General features: G+C 52.7%; 1 protein-coding gene across 2 annotated transcripts; it reads right to left on the bottom strand.

Moving 5' to 3' along the window:
• Window positions 1-259: 259 nt before the first annotated feature.
• On the bottom strand, window positions 260-20,881 carry TNFRSF13B (TNF receptor superfamily member 13B). Of its 2 annotated transcripts, none has more exons than XM_075117582.1 (5): window positions 20,177-20,881; window positions 7,158-7,298; window positions 5,718-5,834; window positions 4,822-5,040; window positions 260-749 (listed from the first exon to the last, which is right to left on the bottom strand). In XM_075117582.1, exons 1-5 carry the CDS (start codon window positions 20,220-20,222, stop codon window positions 475-477), a joined length of 798 nt encoding a protein of 265 aa, XP_074973683.1. In that variant the 5' UTR covers window positions 20,223-20,881; the 3' UTR covers window positions 260-474. The 2 variants fall into 2 exon arrangements, with proteins under 2 accessions (XP_074973683.1, XP_048722913.1); XM_048866956.2 differs by lacking the exon at window positions 20,177-20,881 and adding an exon at window positions 9,814-10,742.
• Between the last annotated feature and the right edge of the window lie 878 nt (window positions 20,882-21,759).

Below are 21,759 nucleotides of genomic sequence, written 5' to 3'. Positions count from 1 at the left end.
CTGTTGCTTGAGAATTGCTTGGTTTACAGGCAGAGTCCTCCAAAGAGGAGACTTGCACTCTGCAGTGCCGTGTCCCAGGTTGTGCATCAAACCCATTTACAAAGCCAGTAACAGCGATGCAGGTGCCAGCATGAAAAGGCCTGATTTAATTTTTGGTTCCACTGATGCTAGAGTCTTAGAAGAACCTGGAGAGGCCAGGTTAGAGGATGTGTGTGATGCTACATTGGAAAGGATGCAAGAGACTTTATGGTGAGTGCATAACAATCATGAGAATTTTATTTCCATAGTAGAGGAAAATAGTGACTGTCCACAGTCTGTTTCCATGGTGTGAAGGTAGCTTCTATCGTGACTGGCAGGCAAGGTACAGTTGTGTTTTACTGAAGATGGACAGCAAGGATCAAATGCAAGCAGCTTTATTCTGAGTGCAGGGAGTGTTACCTCTCTCCTTGATCACCACCACATTGCTCAATGAGTTCATGTCATCGGTGTCTTCTCTTGTGATGGAGAGCATATGATTTTGAAATGGCCATCCTCAGGGGCAGGGATAGCCCCAGCACTTCCTGTGCTGGATATCCCAGCCTGCAAGGCAGTAGCCCTTGCTCCAGGATGATAGAAGGAGCTGTGACATGCTTTGGTCTCCTGCATGGCAGGCCCTTGTTCAGGGAAGCAGAAGCCACAGGTTTCCACAGGCTCTGGTAGTCTGCTCCCAGTGGATCCACCTCCAACGCTCCCCACTTCCACTAAGTGATCTGTAAAGACACAACCTGTATTAGAGCGAAGGTTCCCATGGGGCAGGTGCCACATCTTGTAGGAGGCTGGCTTATGTCTTCCTCCCCGTCCATGTGTGATCCTGGATGGAGAACCACCTCCTTCATGACCACACAACAGCCCTGTGACTACAGCAACTGCTGAGGTGGAAGAGCAGCAGTAGGAAAAGGCCACGTACTATTGACTTCTTTAAATGAGATTTAACAGCTAGGAGCAAGGACAGCCAGTGCCATGTGATGCTCTATAGAACACCAATGGATGGGAGAATTACAAGGCTCGTCTTAGGACTGGAGAGGACATCCATTCCTGCCCTGCCTGAGCCAAAGCCTGTTGCATGGTATGTGTCCTGTTGCCTTTGAACAAACTAAGGGCTGTGTAGCTGCATAGGTCTAACCCCAGCACCTTGACTTTGTGTAGAGATGTAGAACTCAAGGAAAGCCAGCTCTCTGCTGAGGGGGCTGAAACAAGTAGTATAGTCCCCAAATACAGGTGGGTGGCAGTGGTGATGGGAGTTATTACAATCCTACTATGAATAGAAATAACTTTGAGACTTAAAAAAAACCAAACCAGTTGTACTGCCCTTTGATTGGCCATTCCCGCTGCTGAGTGTGCAGCTTGAAAACTGCAGCGTTGTGAGAAACCGGACTAGATCCCAAAAGTGAAAGTGACTGGCCTCTACGTCCACTGTCCAAATGGAGTGAAACACAAAAAACCGCCCCACAGTTAAAAGATGTCTAAAAATGAGACTGGTAGAGCGTTCCGTTTTCGTCATCTAGGATCTTCTTAGGCCAAAGGGGAATAAGAGGAGTTGTTCTGAAAACACAATAAATCATTTCCAACCTGAGGGAGGCCCTTTAAAATCAATCCCCGGTGCCACAGTGTCCTCAGACAAATGCTGATAGGAACAGTTTTTTAAGTTACGTTTCTGCACTGAAAAGTGACTGTAAAAGTGACCCATTATGTTGCATGTTTGTCTGATTTTCCATATTGATGAGATGGAAGGGAGAGACCATCAATCATAGGTTCTTCTCTGGCCCCCATCACTAGTGCATCTGAGGACATCAGAGTCTTTTTAAGGAATGTATCCTCACAACACCCCTGTGAGGCAGGGCAGAGCTGTTATCCCCATTGTACAGATGGGCAACTGAGGCACAGAGAGAACAGGGCCCAGATTGTCTTAAGGCAGTGGTTTTCAAACGATGGGTCAGGACACCAAAGTGTGTCGTGACTCCATTTTAATGGGGTCGCCAGGGCTGGCCTAGACTTGCTGGGGCCTGGGCCCAAAGCTGAAGTCTGAGCCCCACCTCCTGGGGCCAAAGCCTGAGGGCTTCAGCCTTGGGCGGTGGGACTCACGTTACAGGCCACCTGTCTGGGGCTGAAGCCCTTGGGCGTCAACTTTGCGCACCCCCCCACACACACACACACGGGGAAGTGGGGCTCAGGCTTTCCCCCCTTTCCCTCTTCCCCTGCCCGGGGAAGTGGGATTCGGGCTTTGGCCCCCCTGCCTGGGGCAGCAGGGCTCAAGTGGGCTCAGACTTCAGTCCCCCCTCCTGAGGTTGTGTAGTTCTGTTGTCAGAAGGGGGTCACGGTGCAAAGAAGTTTGAGAACTCCTGATCTAAGGTATTTAGACACCTAACTCACATTGCAATCAGTCGGAGTTAGGGCCCAGTTCTGTAAATGTCAGCACTCATTATCGCAACACCTAGCTGATTTAAGAGCCTAAATCTCATTTTAAAAAGGAATTTAGGCACTGAGAGGTCTAAATCCCATTGGCTGTTGCTGAGCACAACACCTAAATAGCTTTAAAAAATCTGGGCCTAAGTGACTGGCCCAAGGTCACACAAGAAATCTGTGGCACAGCAGGGAATGGAACTGGGTCTCCTGAGTCCCATGCTAGCATGGATCCTAAATTACCATCAATCTGGTACCGGAGGAGAACTGTTTTCAATTCTCTTTTCCTTTCCTTGCCTTCAGGGGTGGCTCTTCCTAGTCTTTTTCTCTCTCTCGTTCAGCTGCTTACTCCCCAGGTCAGGGACCTGTTTTTCAAAGCAAGGGCCCACCGGCCTGTAAACAAGCTGGCTCACTGCTCAGCCAAAGCTACATGCAAGTGTTTAGGGCCTGAGACTGCAGCTGCCCTGGGCCTCAATCTGCCTTTGAAGTCCCTGAGAATTCAGCCTGTGGAGTGGCTGGTCCAGCCAGCCCTTAATGAGCAAGTGGGAAGCCACTGTTAAATTAGCCCCAGGACAGCCAAATTGCCGCCCTGACCAAAGGCGCACAGACCTGTGATCATTATTAAAGGACAGTCAGTCCTGTTCCTTGATTGGCTGGCTGAATAATTAGAGACACTTATTCTTTACTACCTCTCCTTCCTGGAATTTCACCAGCTGCCTCCTAGCCCTTGCCAGCCTGAGGAGGGAGAGCCCAAGACTGCTAGTCAGTGGCTACACAGCTCTGCTCCTTGGAATGGCAATGCACAGCACAGCCTGGCCGTTGGGGTTCTAGTCCCACCTCTGCCATTGACTTAAAGCTCTCTGGATCTTGTTTCTCCAGCTGTAAAATGAACCTCAGATAAATGATATTTAATTAATTAATGTTCATTAAGTGCTTTGAGATCGTCAGATGCATGGTGCTTTAGAAGAGCAAAGCACTGTATTAGCTTGATTATTCCTAGACAGCAGGCTAAGCTTTAGATGCCAATTCTTGCTTTCATGCCTGCTGTTGTACAATTTAAAATATAGCTGCAAGCAGCGAGCTGCTGTGGAACGAGAGGATTGCGTAAGGATTGTACGGTAGCTGCAGGCCTGGGGAGCCTGAAACAGTGACGGGCTAGGCTCATATGGTTCAGCTGACAAGCATTTCTGTGGCAGCTGTCCAAGGGGTGCCACAAACCACCTTGTTCCCATTCTGAAGAGTCTTCTCTTTACCTGGGGTTGCACTTTGGGAGCTGAACACTGGTGATGGGATCATGTCTTGTGCTAATGGCCTCTTTAATAAGCATTCAAAGGGCTCCAGAGAGAAGCTTGGATTAAACGCCCAAGATCTCAAAGCTTTTACCAAGGTGGGTACAGCAAGAACGGAGATGCAGAAAGTCTGCATCTTGGCTCAGATCATGCACCAAGCCAATGGCAGAACCAGGATTAGGCCTAGATCTCTATACCGGCGTGGCCCGCAGAGCTGTGGTGTCTGAGCACCTCACAGCCATTGATAAATGTATCTGTATAACAGCCAGTCTGAGGCAGGTAAGTTTTACGGGTAGGGCTCTAGGACCCTGAGACTGGGACCTGCCTAAATTCACATAGGAACTCTGCGGCAGAGTCATGAATTGAGAGACAGTTGCTGGTCTCGGTCCATTACTTTAACCACAGACCCTCTTCCCTGATCTCTAGGCTCTTGGGTTCACAACTAATCCATTGGCCTGCTCTGCCAGTGAACATTCGGGAACGTAGTTCTGGGTGCAATTCTGTGGCCTGTGCTCAGCACGTCAGACTGATGATCAGATGATCAGAATGGTCCCTTCTGGCCTTCCCCTCTGTGAACAAAATCTTTTCAGAGGCTCACGAAGAGATGCACTTAAGGGATGGATGAGAGAACTCAGCATTAGGCTTTCAGGACTGACCCATGCCCAGAAACATTCTCTGCTCCTGAAAAGCAGCACACCCCCTTCAGTGGCCTGCCTGGTTTGCAACTGTGTGATGTACTGAGATGGGCACAAGAAATCAGGGCTGTGCCCTAGGAAGGACAGTGCTCTTCCCTGGGTACCCTCCTGCTCCTTTCCTCTAGGGTACGTGACCAAGAGCTCAGTCACTTCTTTCCTCCCTTTGGGGCATGGGGTAGCAGCCAGAGAGCACCAGTTTGTCCTATAACCATTCCCCTGGCCTGTAGCAGGTGTGGAACACTGTCCTCTTCCCAGCCAGAGAGACTGCGACAGCATGTTCTTTGCTGTCTGAATCTATCTCCCAGCTCAGGTGCGGTAGTGGGTGCTTCTAGCCATTCATGATCTCCCCCTTTGACTCTTTATCCCATAACCTCTTTTCTCCAGCAGCTGGTACTTACCTTTTGAGGAATCCTCTCTCTTGTGGCAGGTCCCAGGGGTGGGCTGGCAGGAGACCTCTGCCCCCCTCCTTTTGAAGTGGGTCCAGCCCACCAGCAAAGAGAAGATCACGGTGCAAAGGCAGAGTGCCAGCAGCAGGTAGACAACCAACCATTGGTCCTGATCACTGCCTAGCTTCTGCTCCAGAGCAGCCATTTGGGATGAGGTAGTTACTAGTTTATCTGAAAGTCAAACACAACCACATTCATGTAGTCCAGTGCAGGGCAGGAAGGGGTTCATTGCCCTGGGGATACAGCAGTCAGAAGAAGACCTTTACCTCCCTTGGAAGCATCCCCTTATCTGCAGGGGTGTCCCCTCCCATAGGGCAAGTGGAGCAGGCCTTGTCCTGTTCAGCTTCACCCCCTATCTACATAAGCACCTTGGCAAGGTTCTTCCTCCCTCCTTCCCCCCCAGCATGCAAGTCTCAAGAATATGGAGAAGTTCCCCACCCCAAGGCAGCACAGCGATGTGAGAAGCACCACGGCATGATCGATCCAGCAAACAATAGTGCAAATCAAAGAAACATACACAAAGGAAGAAAGGGAAACACACACTTCTTGGCAGGAGATGGCGAGCCAAGGGCAGATAGCATGGGCTGGAGGAAGAGCATGCCCCAATATTTCCTTCCCCACCTTCCTAGAGAAGCTAATACAGTCTAATCAAAGGCTCCTAAGAGGGCTTGGGGTTAGCTGATACCTGCCCAGAGCAAGGGAGAGAAGTTGCACCTACGCGTCCTCCTACCTTGGCCCTCAGGTTTGAATGTCCCCAAAGCAAAGCTTGCATGAGCATGGAGCCTGGATCCCACCCTCCCTGAGAGCATTTGCCAGGGCGCTTTGTCAGGTGCATCCTGCAGCCTTACTCTCACAAAACTGGAGACACTGGCTTGGGTGCTGCCCACAGATGCCCGAGCAGTTGATGCATCTTCTCAAGAGCTCGTCGTAGTAGAAGCCGGCTTGCTTGCTGCATTCCATTGATGCTGGAGAGTGGAGGGGACAGAGAAATACATCCTGCTCAATATGTCACAAGAGGAGCTACTGCTGTGGGAGAGTCTAGATCTATGCCCTGGGGCCTGCTTACAGGGGCCGGGGTAGCCTTGTTATCAGAGCGGGCCCAGTGCTGCCAGTTTTGTCAGGAGTCTTGCAATATTTGGTGGTTTTCTTAAAGCCTGAGCATAGGAAGACAAGAATATCTAATAAAGTAAAGGCCTAGGCTGAAACTATGAGCCCAGGATGACCTCAGAGATTAAAAACCTGAAGGCAGAAGAAAAGTCTTCCAAAAGTTTTGTTTTTAGAGTCCTAGAGTTTAAGGCCAGAAGGGTCTACCACATCATCCTATATATCAGAGGGCACCAATCCCCTCCAGCACCTACACACTAAACCCCACACCAGAATTAGACCTAAGTATTACAGTCCTCAGCAACATAAACTCTTCTGTGCCACAGGCAGAGAATGGGAGGAGCTGAGGAGAGCCCCGTGTGCGACGTCGCTGTTTAGTTAATAACCGGGTGCTATCACCGGCTGCAGAATGGGAAATCTGCCCCGGGGGTGGCCCATCCAGATGCAGGTGCTGGTGAGCTCAGGGCCCCCTTCCCCCTCACTGGAACCTGTGGGCTGCTGATTATCATTCTAGTTTTAAGATGCAGATCTCACAGAGAGAGCCTCTTCCCTGCACGGAGGAGGGGTGAGCAGCTGCAGGGGTCTGCAATGAACTGGCCCTGAGAAGGGGAATCAGCTGGAGCTGTGGGAGAAAGAGCAGAGCTCCTACAAACTGGCTCCTGGTGCATGCTGGGACTGGCCCCAAGGAAGAGTGGCTGAGCCAGCCGTGCCATGGGGGCAGGGAAGAGGGGGTTGCATTTCCCCAACCATTCTGGCTTCAGATACTTGTATGACAACTACGCCGTTGAAGCCAATGCAGAGCTTTGACTGAGTTTTTTCCAAGTGCCAGTTAGAAGCTGGATTTCACTATCGCCCCCGTTGCTAGCTGCTCCTTCAGAACTGCCGTGCTTCCTACCAGGGATTAGCCCCCAGCCTCCCTGATTCCTACAGCGGGAAGGCACTGGCCCCAAGGGGTGGGGGCTGAGTTCCTCTGTGTTATCCAAAAGCCTTTACACCCAGCCCCTTGCAGTGTCGCTCTGGTAAATTCCTTCAGCCAAATCACTTCCCTGTTGCAGCCCAGTGGGATAATACAAACTTCTGAAGACAAATGCACCCACATGCCAAACGTGGTGCAGTACCAGCCACTTGTGCCCAGTATGCGTGCATGGCTGGCCGGCCGGCTAGCCAGCTCCCTAGGCACTCACCGCAGAAGGTAGTGCATCTCTCCACAATAGGCCGATTACATGCAACTCTGCAGGAGATGCATTGACACAGGAGATTGTCCCAGTACTGCTGCTCTGTGCAGTTGGTCATGGGCTTCCACCTTGGGCACATTGAAAGCATGTCTGCAAAACAGAAGGGGATGGGGGGAGATCTGGAGACACCCCAAACCTGGCAGCCTTGAGGGCTGGAGAGGAGCCACCTGGTTAATTAGCACGGAGCGTGCTTGAGCGGTGGACATATTCTCCTGCACGGGCCTTAGGGATGAACATGTGCCCGTCCCTTGCGTACCCTGAGCCGCCAGCCGGGCGTTTGTCAAGGCTGCAAGACTGGACAAAAGGAGTATTCCTGGGGAGTTGTTCCAGAGTCGGATCAACTGAGGGCCTGGAGCTGCAACCACCCGTCCCCAGCCTTTGCTTATTCTTCCAAGGACAGTCCAGGCTGTGACCCTGGGGAGAACGTCCTGATTCCCATGGCAACCCCTTCCTATTCCCATCCTCCTCGGGATTTAGATGAGAAGGGCCCAGCATCACAAAAGTAGTTAGGTACCTAACTTCCATTTATTTCAGTGGCATGGTGCCAGGCCTCCCTTGCTCCACTTTGTGAGCTGCACATTCCATGTGTGTGTGTGTGAGCTGCATGTTCCCTGTGTTTGTGTGAGCAAGTTGCATGTTCTGTCTGTGTGTGTGTGAGAGAGAATGGCTTTTCGTCAGATATGATTGAACAAATGCAGTAAGGGCTAAGCTGACAGAAGAAAAGGTCAGGCATGATGAAGATGTGAAATTTACAAATAGGAAGGGCTTGGCAGACAACCGTGTTCCAGTGAGACACAACCAGCCATGCACTTTTGTATCAACTGGGCCCCCATCAAGCTACTCTAATGCAGGAGGCCTTGGTCTGTACTGCAAATGCAGCTGCTTCCAGGGAACCCAACAAAGGGCAGAACCAGGGCTGTGGATCTGACTAACGAGTTCCCAGCAGTGCTGCCAAACAGAACTGGGTTTTAATCACATCCAGGGTCAGCTAGCTGAGAAGTGGGGCCCTGGACCTAGATCAAAGTGTCTGCTTACCTGTAAAGGGAACAGACCTAAGGCTGAGGGCAAAGAACTTGCTAGCGTGCCCTGCGATTTCCGGGAGCTTCCCCTTCTAAGGTGCCTGAGGCCTGATTCTCCACACCATGTGCCTTGGGGTGCCCATTATATCAGAGCCAAGCGGATGTAAAATGCTCCCATTCTGACAGGGTGGAGTATTACCCCTGCTTTGCATGACTATAAATAACCACACAAGGTGAAAGGCAGTAGAGAATCTGACCAGATAGTCTGCAATGGCAAACACAGTTGTTCACATTCATGTCGGAAATTGTTTCTACTTAAATAGAGAATGGCCAAGGAGCTGCTATCCAGAGCAGGCTTGGGCTCAGGGGGCCTCTGGTCTCATCAGCTCTTCTGGCAAGAAGCTGCTACCCAAGAGCAGACGCTTGTGGTTTGAGGAGAATGCTGCCATCTTGAATGTGACAGTGACGAGGGCTGGACGGTGCCACGTGGGCCTGAGATTGCCCATGAACATGTGCTTGCGAGATCATGGCGGGGTCCAAACCAGAACCTAGGCCCCAACCGGAACATGAAGACAAAACCACCTGGGTAATTACAATCTGATCCCAAACCCCCTGGATATTTGGAAAGGGTTTGGTTCTGAGGCTGTGGGTTTGGCCCATAGCTGCTGTTCTATTGCCCGTCCTGGACAATCTCTTTGATCTTTTCTCACCCAGGCAGGTCTTCAGCAATAACAAAAGTGCGGCTTCTTGTCTGGCAGCACAGCTGGGGTTTTCAGTGCTGCAGCCACACAGCAGAGCTCAGCACCTCCTCCCTTCCTGGGCTGGGACTATGGCTTCCAGCATTCACAACACCCAGTGTGCAAACAGCTGCTCGTAACACACAACTCTAGAAACCTGCTGAGTTCTTGTCGCCCAAGGGTGGCCTTTGACTGGGGATCTGCACCCCGGTAACGAACACCGTCTCTGGGGCCCTAATGCTCTGCCTTTCTCTAGTAGCCGAGCTGCGGGTGGAACCCAGGACGCCTGACTCCTCGCCTCCTGCTCTATCATCCAGTCGGCAAGGGTCCAAATCTTTTCAAGCTCACTGGGTGCTAGGTACTCGATGGTTTGAAAAAGGCACGCACAGCACGTGGACCTTAGCACTGTTAGCAACCCCTCGCCGCAGGCACTGAGCCCGATCTAGCCTAGCCACGTGCAGCAGGGTAACACCGTCCTGCCCTCTCTTGAGGAAGAGACATTAAAGAGCAGAGCAGTGGCCCCAGTTTCATCTCCCCGCTGTGGACGAGCAGGGGCTACGTTCCCCTCCCATCTCTTGTATGGACGCTCAGGCTGGGTGCACTCTCCCCCGGCCTCCCGAGGGAGCAGTAGGTGGGTTTTCAAAATGGCAGTGGTGTGTGCACGCAGGTAAATTAAAGGCTAACAAGCAAATGAGGCTGCCTTCCCCTCCTTGCAGGAGATCTTACCAGCCACGTACCTCCCCGGCCGCCCCATGGCACCAGACGCTGCTGTCCTCTGCCTACTCCAATCCCAGCCCACTCCCCTCACCAGCCCTTGCTGCCTAATAAAAGAGTGGGCAGGATACTCACCCTCAGTCTCGTCTCAGGTCAAATCTAGTCTCCCCCAGCTCCTGCCATCTCACTGTGAGCTCCAGCCCCTGAGCCTGCTCATTACCCAAGAGGTTTATTATTAGAGTTAGATTTGATTAGAGCCTGGGCCGTGTGTTTCCTGGGGTTTCCCCCCACATTCTTTCTACGCAAATTAACCTGACATGCGAATGACTGAGTTGACTCCGGTGGGGCATCCCTGGGCCAGATGTGCAGCGGCCACAGAACCCCGGCAGGCTTGGTGCCGTGTTGTGGTGGCTGCGAAGACGCCAGGAAGAGAGCAGCTGTAGCAGCCAAAATTTCATCAATGGAATTCTGCCGCAAGACGCCTCCAGCACAGGGGCTTGGTGGTACCCCAGAGTCGCTAATTCATGGAAAACAGCTCAGCTGAACCTGCAGGGGACTTCTGTGGGAGGCACATCACACTACTATGGCGTCTCTGTGGGTGTCTGCCTGTCCATGCTCTGCTCCCCCTAGGTCAGGAACCAAACATGCAACTAAGAGAAAACAAGTGTTTTTTTTTTTCCTTTAGGAGACTTTTTTCCCCCCAGGGATGGGTGAGAATAGGGGGGAGAGGTTTCTTCCCCCCACAGTACAAGAAAAAATGTCTCAGACTAAAATTACTGCAGAATAGTGCATCTTTAAAAGACAACAAAAGGGGGAAAGTCTTGCTACATAAAGCACACTTTGCAGCAGGTCTATGTAGTTGGTGGGGATCGGGTTGTATTCCAGTGAAGTGAATGGGTACGCTGAGGCCTTGTGAGTGCTGGGAATGTTTCTCTACAATCTCCTGTGTTTGCTACCTCTGGTCCAGCTCCACCCGCGGGCATCAGATTTTTCCAGTGCTCCATGCCCCCATTTGCAACCAGATTTTCAGCAGAGCTCAGCATCTACCGGGCCACTGAATTTGGAGCCTAAATGGGAGCTGAGCTTTTTCGACAATCTAGCCTGTGAAGCCAGGATGGAAACAGCTGCCAGGGGAAGCCATTTGCAATGCACAAGAAGTTTTACTGGTCCTACAGAATTCAGGAATGATGCTACGTGCACCTGAGCACCAATTCCTGGCACGTTAGTAATTCACAATTTCCCTCTGTGCAGATGCAAGGCACTCCCCTAACAAGCCCCGATTGTGGATGCTGAGTTCTGGTGAAAATCTGGCCCATAATGTAGACGAGGTGCCAGCCACCACCAACATGATAGCGGTTACAGAGCGTAATGCCAGAAATATAACATTGGCCATTGCCACTATCTGCCCACTAAACCCAGCAGCTGAAATTAGACCAAAGTATTTCAGTGAGCAGGAGACTAGATTATTATATGCCACCAGCAGAGAATAGGAGGGACCGAGGCCCCCACAATGTCAGGGAAATGATGAAGTGAGATATACCTAGCTAATCCCAGCAAGTGACCCACACAAAAAAAACCCCAAGTTCAAGACCAATATGAGCTGGGGGAAATTCCAGGCTGTCTCCAAGTAGGGCAAACAGTTAGACCCTAAGCATGTGAGCAAGAACCAGCCAGCCAAGCAATTGAGACAGAGAGTCCTCAGGGCCACCTCAGAGCCCCGGCCCTCTCCACCCAAAGACCCATCTCCAGCCATGGCCAGCCCTGATGCTGCAGAGGAAGAAGGTCAAACAAAACCAAACAGGTTGGGGAGAATCCCTCCACCGTAAGGTGAAAACTGTGTCATCTAACATAGAGAAGGGCTACGTGAAGGGGTATTTATGCTAGCTATGCCCTGTGTTGCTCACTCAACAGGGCATCCTACCAAGGGCTCAAGGCATGACCCAATCAATTTAGGCACCTCCACCCTTTCCCTTCCAAGGGCTCAGGGAGTAAGGCACCTATCCTTACCCATGGGGCTCACAAGAAACCTGGTCAATTTAAGTACATGCCCTGTCCCTCGGGGCTCAGGGCTCTATGGGTCTGCGGAACCTTTTCCTAGTGAAAGAGCCTTACACAGTTGTCCGCTAAACATCTATTAATTAGAAACACACACAGAATACGGATACCAAGTAAATCTCTTCTGCTCACCACTCCCAATATACAGACAAATTTCACCCAATGGGCAGTGAGGGGTTCATTCATCTGGAGGTTTCCGGCACTGCCTCTGCACCTCACGGTAGGGCAGAGGGGTCAGAGTTCCAGCAGCTTGATGTTGCACTGCAGGACGGAAATGGTTCCCAAAGAGCATTGTTTTTCATTTACATTATATAGATAAAACTAGCTCCCTTCTTCAAATGTACTAACCTGATCACATTATCCCATAAGCCCCAATAACAAACATTTAACCAGTTACACACTGGCACCTCTGTGTCCTCCTGTCATATTAAAGAAGTTCTGTATTAAAATCACAAATGAGTTTGATTCCCCATAGTTTAAATTCCAGGATATTACTAATTAAGAGGTCTCTTGGTTTTTGGTACTGTTTCTCTCCCTCTATGTGTGAAACTTGCAAGCTGCTAATTGTGTTAGTACACTCTAAGACAGAGTCTGTTCTCAGAGCAATTCTTTGTAACAACAACTACTCACACAGAGAGAGACTCAAAGCAATTCTCTGTAACAACAGAAACAGCACCCAGAGACTCCCCGCCCTTTTGTCGTATTCATCTCGCTTTGTTAACAATTGTGATTAAAATAGAGATAGAGGATGTATGTGGATGGATGCTGGGTGTGGATAATAACTGAATGATCAGGGAGGTGCCAGCCTAAGAATCCAGTGTCCATCAGCTGAAGAAGGTGTCAAGTGGAAATAACCAGAGGACCCCCCCAGAGGACAGACTGGAATCCACCCAACAGCCTCAAGAATGGGAGAACCAAAGAACAAGATAACATCTGGCAGCACGGAGCCGTCAGGAATGTGCTATCTGCTGATTGATTCAGCAACAGCATGATGAAGCAATTCCCATAGACTGGCATAGGAAGAAATTCCTATAAAAATGGACTCTAGAAAGTGAGAACTTTGGGGTCTGATTCTGCAAACCAACTTCCAGGAGCATCAGATGAGCATCTGACGAGGCCCTGCTCCCTCCTCATGTCCAGGCCACCTGGCCAGTGGCTTGTCATGAGCAACTTTTAAGGCTGGTAACTATGATAACAACCTTGCAGAACCTGTGTGTGTGTGTGTGTGTATGAATGAATGTGTGAATAAATATGAAATTGAATGGAATGTTATAGCTATAACTAACTGCTTACTAGGATTCTTTCTGTATTCACAATAAATGTGGCATTTTGCCTTTTCCCCTTTAATAAGATCCTGCTGGTTTTTATTTTATTGGTATAACACTCCTTCCTGCCCACATTTTTTACATTTTATCTTTCATGCCCAAATTGTAACTTAGTTGTGACCTTCTCTGCTCATGCAGATGGTCAGCATTAAAACGCTGGTCAGAGCTTATCTTACCGTTTATTGACTCTCTTTCTGTGTCCTCCTAATTTCCCAGTGCCTGGACGTCTCTACTGTGCAGACTTGGTGGTTATAACTCTCTAGGGACGTTCCTGAGGTTGGGGTAATTTATCAGGAGCAGAAGAGTCTTTTTTTCAGTTTTAGTGGAGAACTCCCCGAGTTTCACCCAAGGCTGGTTTAATATGGGGGGCAGGAAAGCAAAAGTCCTCGTGTAAACATATAAACACCCCGTAAGGCTCAGTATTAAGACCTCACCGGGTTACCGCCTATACCGAGCGTGCTGCGCGTTCACCTGAAGTGACCGACCGCACGCTCTTGTGTTGAACATGGGCTGAATTCTGGGGGCTCATCACGACTCCAGTTCTATAGGCAGGCGAGGACCCTGCCGAGGATCAGGCCAGGAAGTCGCATTCCCTTCTGAATTCCTGACTGGACTGAAAGAAGGTGAGAAAAGGATGAGACCATGTTTGTACCATGTACTGTTAGATAGCCACAAACATCATTCTCCTTCTCTAGCACAGTCCACCTGCTGAGCTCCAGGTGCTTTACAAACCGTGAGCCACGCAGCACCTCTCGGAAGCTGGGGAAGCTGAGGTACATGTAATGCTTTTGTTTCTCTGCATGGGCAGAACCTGTGAACACTCTTTCCTCCCCAGGGAGTTTAGGTAAAAAGGAACAGAAGCCAGGAAAGAGTTAATGAAATGAAAAGGGGCTTAATTGGGACAGCCTAGGTACACCTGGGGAGGAGTGTGTCTGTGAGGGCGGGCCCAAAGAGAAGGAAGGCCTCAGAGTAGTGTTGGTGGGTGAGGAAGCCTGGCACGGCACAGCCCAGCCTGGCCTGGATGGCAGGAGGTGGAGGCCCCAGAGTCAGCAGGAAACCTGAAGGAGGCTGGAAAACCTGCAAAGCCTGAGAGAGGCCAGGAGGAAGACCTGCGGCTGAGCCCAAGAGAGCCAGCAAGGAGCCAAGAGGCTGTTGCTTGGGGGAGCCTGCAACAGGGCTTTGGTGGGACATCAGCCTGAGTGGGATGTGTTGGGATGAGTTTGTTGTGGGGACCCCAGGGGAAGTCCTGAGGGCCTGAAACTAGTGTGAATGCGGATGCTGATGCATCTATTTTGGGCATGGGACTTTACTACCCGGGAAGTGGGGGATCTATATGTGACCTGGCCGGAGGGCTGAGTCACGAGAGGTGGACCATCCGCCAGCGCAGCTGTTGCCAGGGGGCACCAGATGAGGGGAGCCTGCTATGCCACGCCTGGCCACAAGGAGGCACGCCAGCCGGTGAGTCACTCACTTCTGAATCGGCCACTAGTAGAGACTCCCAATAGTACTGCAGCACAGAAAGGGGGTGACTTGCGCAAGCCACGCAGCCATCTCCCTTGGGGCCAAGCCTCCTGCTTTAACCCTGAGACAGCGCTTCTTGTCTCCTTCGTCGTCACTGACAGGTCTGCAGAGCCAGAGCAGCTGCAGGAAGGCAAGCTGGGTTCTGCTCTGCTTTGTTGTCTCAGCAAAATTAGCTGCCCGGCCCTGATTCCAGGGTTGCTGATGGCTGGTGATGTACAAAGCACAAAGAACACAGCTTGATTTTTCAGAGCAAGGTCGACTAGCACTGCTGGCAGCCTGAACAATCTTACTTGGCCTTGTAAATGGAGTGAGTTTGATCAGCAAGTTGCCGAAAGAGTGTAAATGTGGAACCCCATGAGGCCATTTTCACAGAGGGGTTTTTCAGGCCGTGACTAGGTTTAAAACTCCTTCCTTAATACTGCCTGGGCAAGAGAGCCGGGCAGCTTCGGCATTAGATGTGCTAATGCAATGTGTGAATACGGAGCTCGATGCAGAGGTGTTTTTCACTCACTACGCTGCTGAATGCTTCACCCCCTGAAATCACCCCACACAGGACTTGTGTTGTGTTAATGACAAGTGATTGTGACAAGTCTACGCGAGACTAGAAACAAACCATCTAGCTTTCCACTCTTGTTTGTGCTGGCTGTATTGTTACGTGAATAATTCAACCCCTCCAGCCCAGCTAATCAGCTGGGGAAAGGTGCAGTGATGTGTCGAGTTTCCTTGTGAGGCAGCAGGGGGCTCTTAGAAACCAGTGACTTGGAGGATGACTCAGCCGGGCTGCAGTTCAGTGAGTGGTGTGGGGGGGACAGTTTCTGCAGGGTGTGTGTGGGAGAAGCTGCATCTCTAGGGAGAGTGAAGGTATTTTCCCCACTCGCTTCAAAACTCCCTCTCTGCACATAACCTTTGTGAAGTGTGTTTAACATCAGCTAAGCTGGCATTCCTGGCAGTAGTATAGTTGAGGGTAAACACAGGTAAGTGGAGTTTACCCACTTCTCATTTGGGGAATACACCACGAATCCTAAGGCTCATTTCAGCCTTGAGTTTCATTTCTGAACCCTTAGGTTGTCAGTGCCTGTTTCTCTCCCGCCCCAGAGTCTGACCTGTTGAATCTTGCATGGCACAGCTGGTGCCGGGCAAGTAACTTTTTGCACCAGCCCTTGATTCTGGGAGCAGGACTTGGTGGCTTGAATGCTGCTTTGCAGCACAGGGCTAGCCTTCGCGTCATGGCTGCATCCCACTGGTCCATAGAATCATAGAATCTCAGGGTTGGAAGGGACCTCAGGAGGTCATCTAGTCCCACCCCCTGCTCAAAGCAGGACCAATCCCCAATTTTTGCCCCAGATCCCTAAATGGCCCCCTCAAGGATTGAACTCACAACCCTGGGTTTAGCAGGCCAATGCTCAAATCACTGAGCTATCCCTCCCCCCTTGCGCTGGGAGTTAATTCTTTCAGCTGGTCAGGGCCATGAACAGGGCAGGTAGTGGTGGCCGGAGCGCCGCCCCCCCCCCCCCCCCGAAACGCCCTTACCAAAGTGCCTCTCCCTAGGGCAGGCACCACCGGTGGGGTTAAAATGTAGCCATTGCAGCTCGGAGAGTCCGCTTCCAGCCAGGAGGGTAGTGTACTGGGCAGAACTGAATGGAGGAAAGTTTTCGTTTCGCTAGGTTCCTGCTGTAGGTATAGTTCTCATGCATGTGTCTACCAGTGATACCCCGGGGTTGAAGTGGTGACGTGGGTTTGCAATAAGCCACATGAAATGTTTGGCTACCATCGCCAAGAGGTTGCAGGGAATAGGAGAGGAGAGTGAGCGAGACAGGCAGCCATATATATGAAGCTACATTCCAGCAATACTTCCCACTTAGAAAGAACATGAGGTTTCGGCGGCTGCAGTGACTGGTCTCAGGTGGCTCCTCACCCCAGAGCTGTGTGCTGGCCGGCTGTTCATTTCCAGGTGTAGTTCAAGGCACTGGTGGTGAGCTATCCAGCCACATGGTCTGGGCTCAAACAGGTATCTGCCACCAGGACTCTTGTTCCCTTTGTGGCGGTTGCTCTGTTGCTGGGGTGGAACGAGGCACCATCCAGTCACTGATTTGAACGGAGCAAAGAGTCACTGAGTCCCTTATTGTGACCAAGGCACACTGCCAGTGTTGGTTGTCCAGGGTGGAGGCAGGCAGCCAGGTTCCATGGCAACCAGGAGAGGCCATCATAGGCCTGGGGTTGAGAGGCAACACTCTGCTCCTGTCTGTTCCCTTGCAAATCCTGGTGGGCGTGGGCGGGGGGTGGGGGGAGGGAGTCAGGTGTTGGCGAACGCGGACTTCTCTGTGAGGGTGGCTGTAGAGAGGCTGCTCTGTGGTGGCTCTTTGTGAACTTGGGGCATGATCCAACTCCCCTTGGAGGTCCACGGGAGACCCCCTAGAACACGCGGGGGGGTCTGCAGGGTGAGGCAGTTCTAGCCGCTGGGGAGCAGAAGCTGGGGCCACTTGCAATCCCCCCTTGCTTTGGAGCGGGAGCTTCAAGAGACAGCTTTGTCCATGCAGCCCATTCCCCAGGCCCTGTGTTGGGGGCAGGGGATTTCAAAGGATGAGCCACGTGGCCCCACCGGAGAGCTGCACTGTTCTCCCCAGGGACCTGCAAGCTCCTTGGCGGAAGATTTACATTTTCTGACTCAACTGAAAAGAGAAATCTTTATTTTTTCCTCAGTTGCAAGGAGGTCTGAAGCTAAACCTGCTCAACGGAAACAAAGCCACAAAGCTTAGAAACCTGCTCCTGGCTGCACGGCAGAGCCCAGAGTCTGCCACCACCAGCCCCACAGGGGTAAAAGACCTGGCAAATATTGCTCAGGCTCCTGCAGTGACTGATGGGAAGGAGCGTCGGCTCCAACCCGAGGCCACTCAGCCATAGAGGGTTTGGTATTCGGGGGCTCAAAGTGGAGCCTCTGGAACATTCTCTATGGCAGGTTTTCCCCTCAGCCCTTCTTCACAACCTCTACCTTTCCTGCCCAGGATCCCTCAGCGCCACTTCTTACTCAGCCCCTGCTCTAGGGAGCGAGGGGTTTCGGCCTTGGCCTCCTGCATTGTCCAAGTCAGTGGGGGCTGAACTGTCAATGTGCCAGGAGCTTGGAGGTGGCACCTCCTTTGGAGAAAACTAGTCCATATTAAGACAATGGCCCGCATGAGGCCCCAACTCCATGCCAGTGTCCCATCCACCCTCCTTGGAGTGGCAGTGGGTTTCACAGTTCAGATGAATGGGGCAGTTCATTCCTCTTGGAGCTACAGTTTTAGGCTCCCTGCAGACTTCGGCAGCATCAGTTACTCCTATCCCATTTCCAAGCTTATCTGTGCACCCATGAGGGCAAGTAACAATTTACTTTGAATGAAAGCGGAGATCCTGATCCATGACTTCACGAGCTGGGCCCTGGGCATGATCCATGACTTCATGAGCTGGGCCTATGGCCTATAGGCTACGCCTTCATCTAGCCAGGGATAAAATAGAGCGCGTGCCTCTAGGGACACGCAAGGCCCCAGGATGCACTGGAGTCACTCGGAACTGGGTCCACATGTCTGCAATGAAGAGCAGGGCCGCCATGGAGCTCACTCTGGAACTTTCTTAGAGGTCCTTGGCCTGCCCTTGACTTAGACTATGAACCTGGCGCTGCTGCTTTGGTTGGGTGTTTGTGGGGAAGTCCAGCTCAAGTGGCTTTGTAAAGTCAGTATTTCCCTCACCGCAGTGCGTGAGCTTTCTTCACCTTCCCCCCGCCCCCGTTCTGCATCATTGCCAGCGCTGTGGACGGTGAGAGATTCCTGCCCGAGGGGCTCATGGGCTAGAAGAGACCCCCTTCCCCCATCCGAGACAAGCTCAGGCAGAGCTTGAAGAAATCACCCCACCAGTCCTTGGAGAGAACGTCATACAAGAGCCGGGGGGACCCTGCTGAACAGCCCCAGCTTCCCCTGGGAGGTCCAGGCAGCGGGGGTGCGTGAGCAAAGCCCTCCAGTGAAAGGCAGGCCAGTGCTGGCCAAGGTGCCCTGGACCTGGTGCAGCACGGCGGGGGGGGCAAGCGTCTCTGCATTGCCCTTCCAGGGCGTCTCCTGCAGAGCCAGAAGGGACAAGGGGCAGGCGAGAGCAGAGCTCAGTCCTGAAGCCTCCTCAGGCTGCCTGCTGACCAGGAGTGCCATGCAGGAGGCTGGTTTCTGTACCGCAGCACATCGAAGGGACCCAGCCCGGCTTCCCTTGCCCAGCATCCCAGTGGGCAGCAGAACTCCCCAGCTCAGAGATCCCAGATACATTCAGTGGTGGAGGGGGAGCGGGGTGTGGGGGTGAGTGTGTGTCAGGGGGGTATTGCAGGAGTGTGGGTGGTGCACTGTATGTATGGGGGGTTGGACAGCACATAGGGCGGGAGACCAGGGTGCACTGTGGCTGCGGGGGGGTGTGGGGTGGGGTGGATGCTGTGTGAAATTCGGAGTCCCCGTCCCACACCTGTGGAAGGGCTGGCTATGGGCTCAGCCTGTCAGCCAGGGGTTAACGCGGGCCTGACACCAGCTGTGCAGTGCTGCCCACCTCTCAGGATTTCAGCACAGTTCTGGCAATCTTTGGGGAGTTTCCTCAATCCCTACCTCCTGGAGGCAGGGGATTTTGGGGGACTCTCGGCTTTCCTTACCCATAAAAGGGAGTTGCCAACCCTCCCTGGTGCAGAGAGAAGTTTGCAAACGTGACCCTGGCGGCGCAGAGAGCAGGAAGTGACTACACAGAACCCAGCCGCTGGGTTTTCAGGCCTCATGGTTTGCCAGCCGGTCTCATGAAGGTTGGGGCCTGACTGCAGCTGTTGCAGTGAGGCTGGGTGAGCTGCTGGGGCACCAGCACTGCGGAATGAACTGGGGGAGGGCGTGTGGCCAGGAGCACACGCTCTGTTCCACCCACCCTCTGACTCGGGGCTTGGCAGGGGAAACCTGCCTCTGTAAATAGCAGCTGGTGATTTGTGGAGCCGCCTTCTCGCGCCCTTAACAAGGAAGTGAGAAGCACTTTGGGCAGGTTTGCTCCTCCTGGCTGAGCTGAGATCTGGTGATTTGACTGTAGCTTCAACTACCGGCATGTCAACTCTCAGCCAGCGCAGCAGCCCCAGCCAAGCACACACCCAGCACTGCCCCCGACCTCCCCCCCCCCAGCCATGCAGGCCCCCAGCACTGCCCCGAGCCCCTCCCCAGCCACACAGGCCCCCAGCACTGCCTGACACACACGCCCCCCCCCCCCCCCCCCGCCATCCAGGCACCCAGTATAGCAGCCCTGCCCCCAGCTACATGTGTGTATCTAATTGAAGCCCCACCTTCCCAGCAGCACTCCAGCCCTGCGTGCATCCAAACAACCCCCTCTGCAGGCTGGTGTCCCCCCCCCCCCCCCAGCCCCCGCTGAGCGGTAGCAATCTGAGCCAGCCCCAGGTGGCTCCCCACCACCTGTCTCCTGGCCTGGTGCTGCAGGGCTGGTGCGAGCAGGCCTGTGGCTCCAGGAGCGTGGTCACCCCAGCTCCCCAGAACGATCGGCTCCGCCATTCTGTGCCGGCGGGCCAGGCCGCGGAGTGCAGCTGCTCCGAGAGCCGATCAACGCACCGACTGTCCTCTGGCAACTCCTTGCGCCTGCAGCTTCGGCCGGCATCACAGGGGCTGTGCCATGGCCTCTCTGGTGTCACGGAATCTGCTTTCCCATCAAACTACGGGCTGGACGCCTGCACTTCTCCTGGTACCCTGGGGAATTCTGGGGTACGGCAGAGGGGGTGATGGGTGTTGCTCCCTTGGATGGCAGCCGGTATCCCGCAATGAGCTGTAAACACTACCCAGAATGCCGCTGGGCCAGAGGCACATGCTTACTCTGTGGGGACACTGGCGATGTTGCTTGTGCCAGTTCAAGAGTGTGACACGCAGAGCCAAAGGCTTAGTGTCAACGTAACTAACCACCTAGGTCGTCTACAGGCATGACTTCCGCGTGTAGGCGAGTCGGGCAGGCTGGGCCAGGGAGAACCAGGAGCATCAAAAGCCAGGGCAGGCCAAACACGGGTTTTGCAGTCCGTGATGCTCTGAATGAGGGACTTGGGGCTCTCGGGCTCGGCTCCCACCCCGAGGCGTGTTGTGGACACATGCTGTCTCCATGCAGGCCCTGGGTGCTTTCCTCTGGGCGCCTCGCAGCCTTAGTCGAAATGCCCAGCTCTCCAGTGATATTTTTCTTCTCGCCTCAGCTCCAGACCCCCCGTCCATTTGCGATCTGGGGCCGACCCGGGGACACTGCACTCCAGGGCAAGATGCGCTCACTTGGCAGTGTGAACAGACACTGAGGGAGGGTAGGGGGTTGGGCTTTTGGTTGAAACTAGCAACTGTAAGGAGGGGGCGACGGCACAGCTGGCTCCAAACCACCACGGCTGAAGAGTCATTTTTTAAACACGCTACCTCCTCCCAGCACACACGCACACGTGGGGTGGCTGGGTGCTCAGAAGATGATGCAGCAGAAGAACTGTCATGTTCAAACAGGAAATACTTGCTTCCAACAGGAAACAGCAACGTTCTCTGCTTTGCTGCAGGCTGGGCCCTCCTGGAAGGGGGACAGGAACCGGTTTGCTATTTCCAATGTCCTGCCCGCCAGGTCCCGGGGACACACGTTCTCGCCACACACTAACGGGAATTTGCACAGCATAAAAACTCTGGGCGGGCACGAGCAGTTGAGGATTTCAGCTTCATTTTTCCAGACGTGGGCGCGGGGCTAATTTCAGATTGAAATGGAGGTTCAGTGAGGCTGATTAACTACTTACCCAGGGTCATGGGGGCTGGTCCCTCACTGGCGATTTTGAAATCAAGCCTGGATGTTTTCTAAAAGATCTGCTCTTGATCAAACAGGAAGTAATTCAAGGAAGTCACATGGCCTGTGTTATCCTGGAGGTCAGACTAGGTGATCACAGTGGTCCCTTCTGGGGACCTATGAATTTTAAATTTTAAATTTTTTAATTTTAATTTAATTCAATTCTTTAATTCACACTGCTGCAGCCAGCCCTACCCCTGCTGACCAACCCAACTAAGACAGGCTAGTGTGCATCCGAGAAAGAAGTCGCTTGCCGTGCTGCGACCATCTCTCTCTGCCCCCAGTGCCCTTCCAGGTCTCTGTTCTTTAACAATTGCAAGCGCTGTGGGCCAGGACGGTGTCTCGT

The sequence above is a fragment of the Caretta caretta genome, chromosome 10, assembly GCF_965140235.1.
Source record: "Caretta caretta isolate rCarCar2 chromosome 10, rCarCar1.hap1, whole genome shotgun sequence".
NCBI classification, from domain to species: Eukaryota; Metazoa; Chordata; order Testudines; family Cheloniidae; genus Caretta; species Caretta caretta.
The sequence above is the reverse complement of the archived record's forward strand: the minus strand, read 5'-3'. Positions and strand labels throughout refer to the sequence as shown.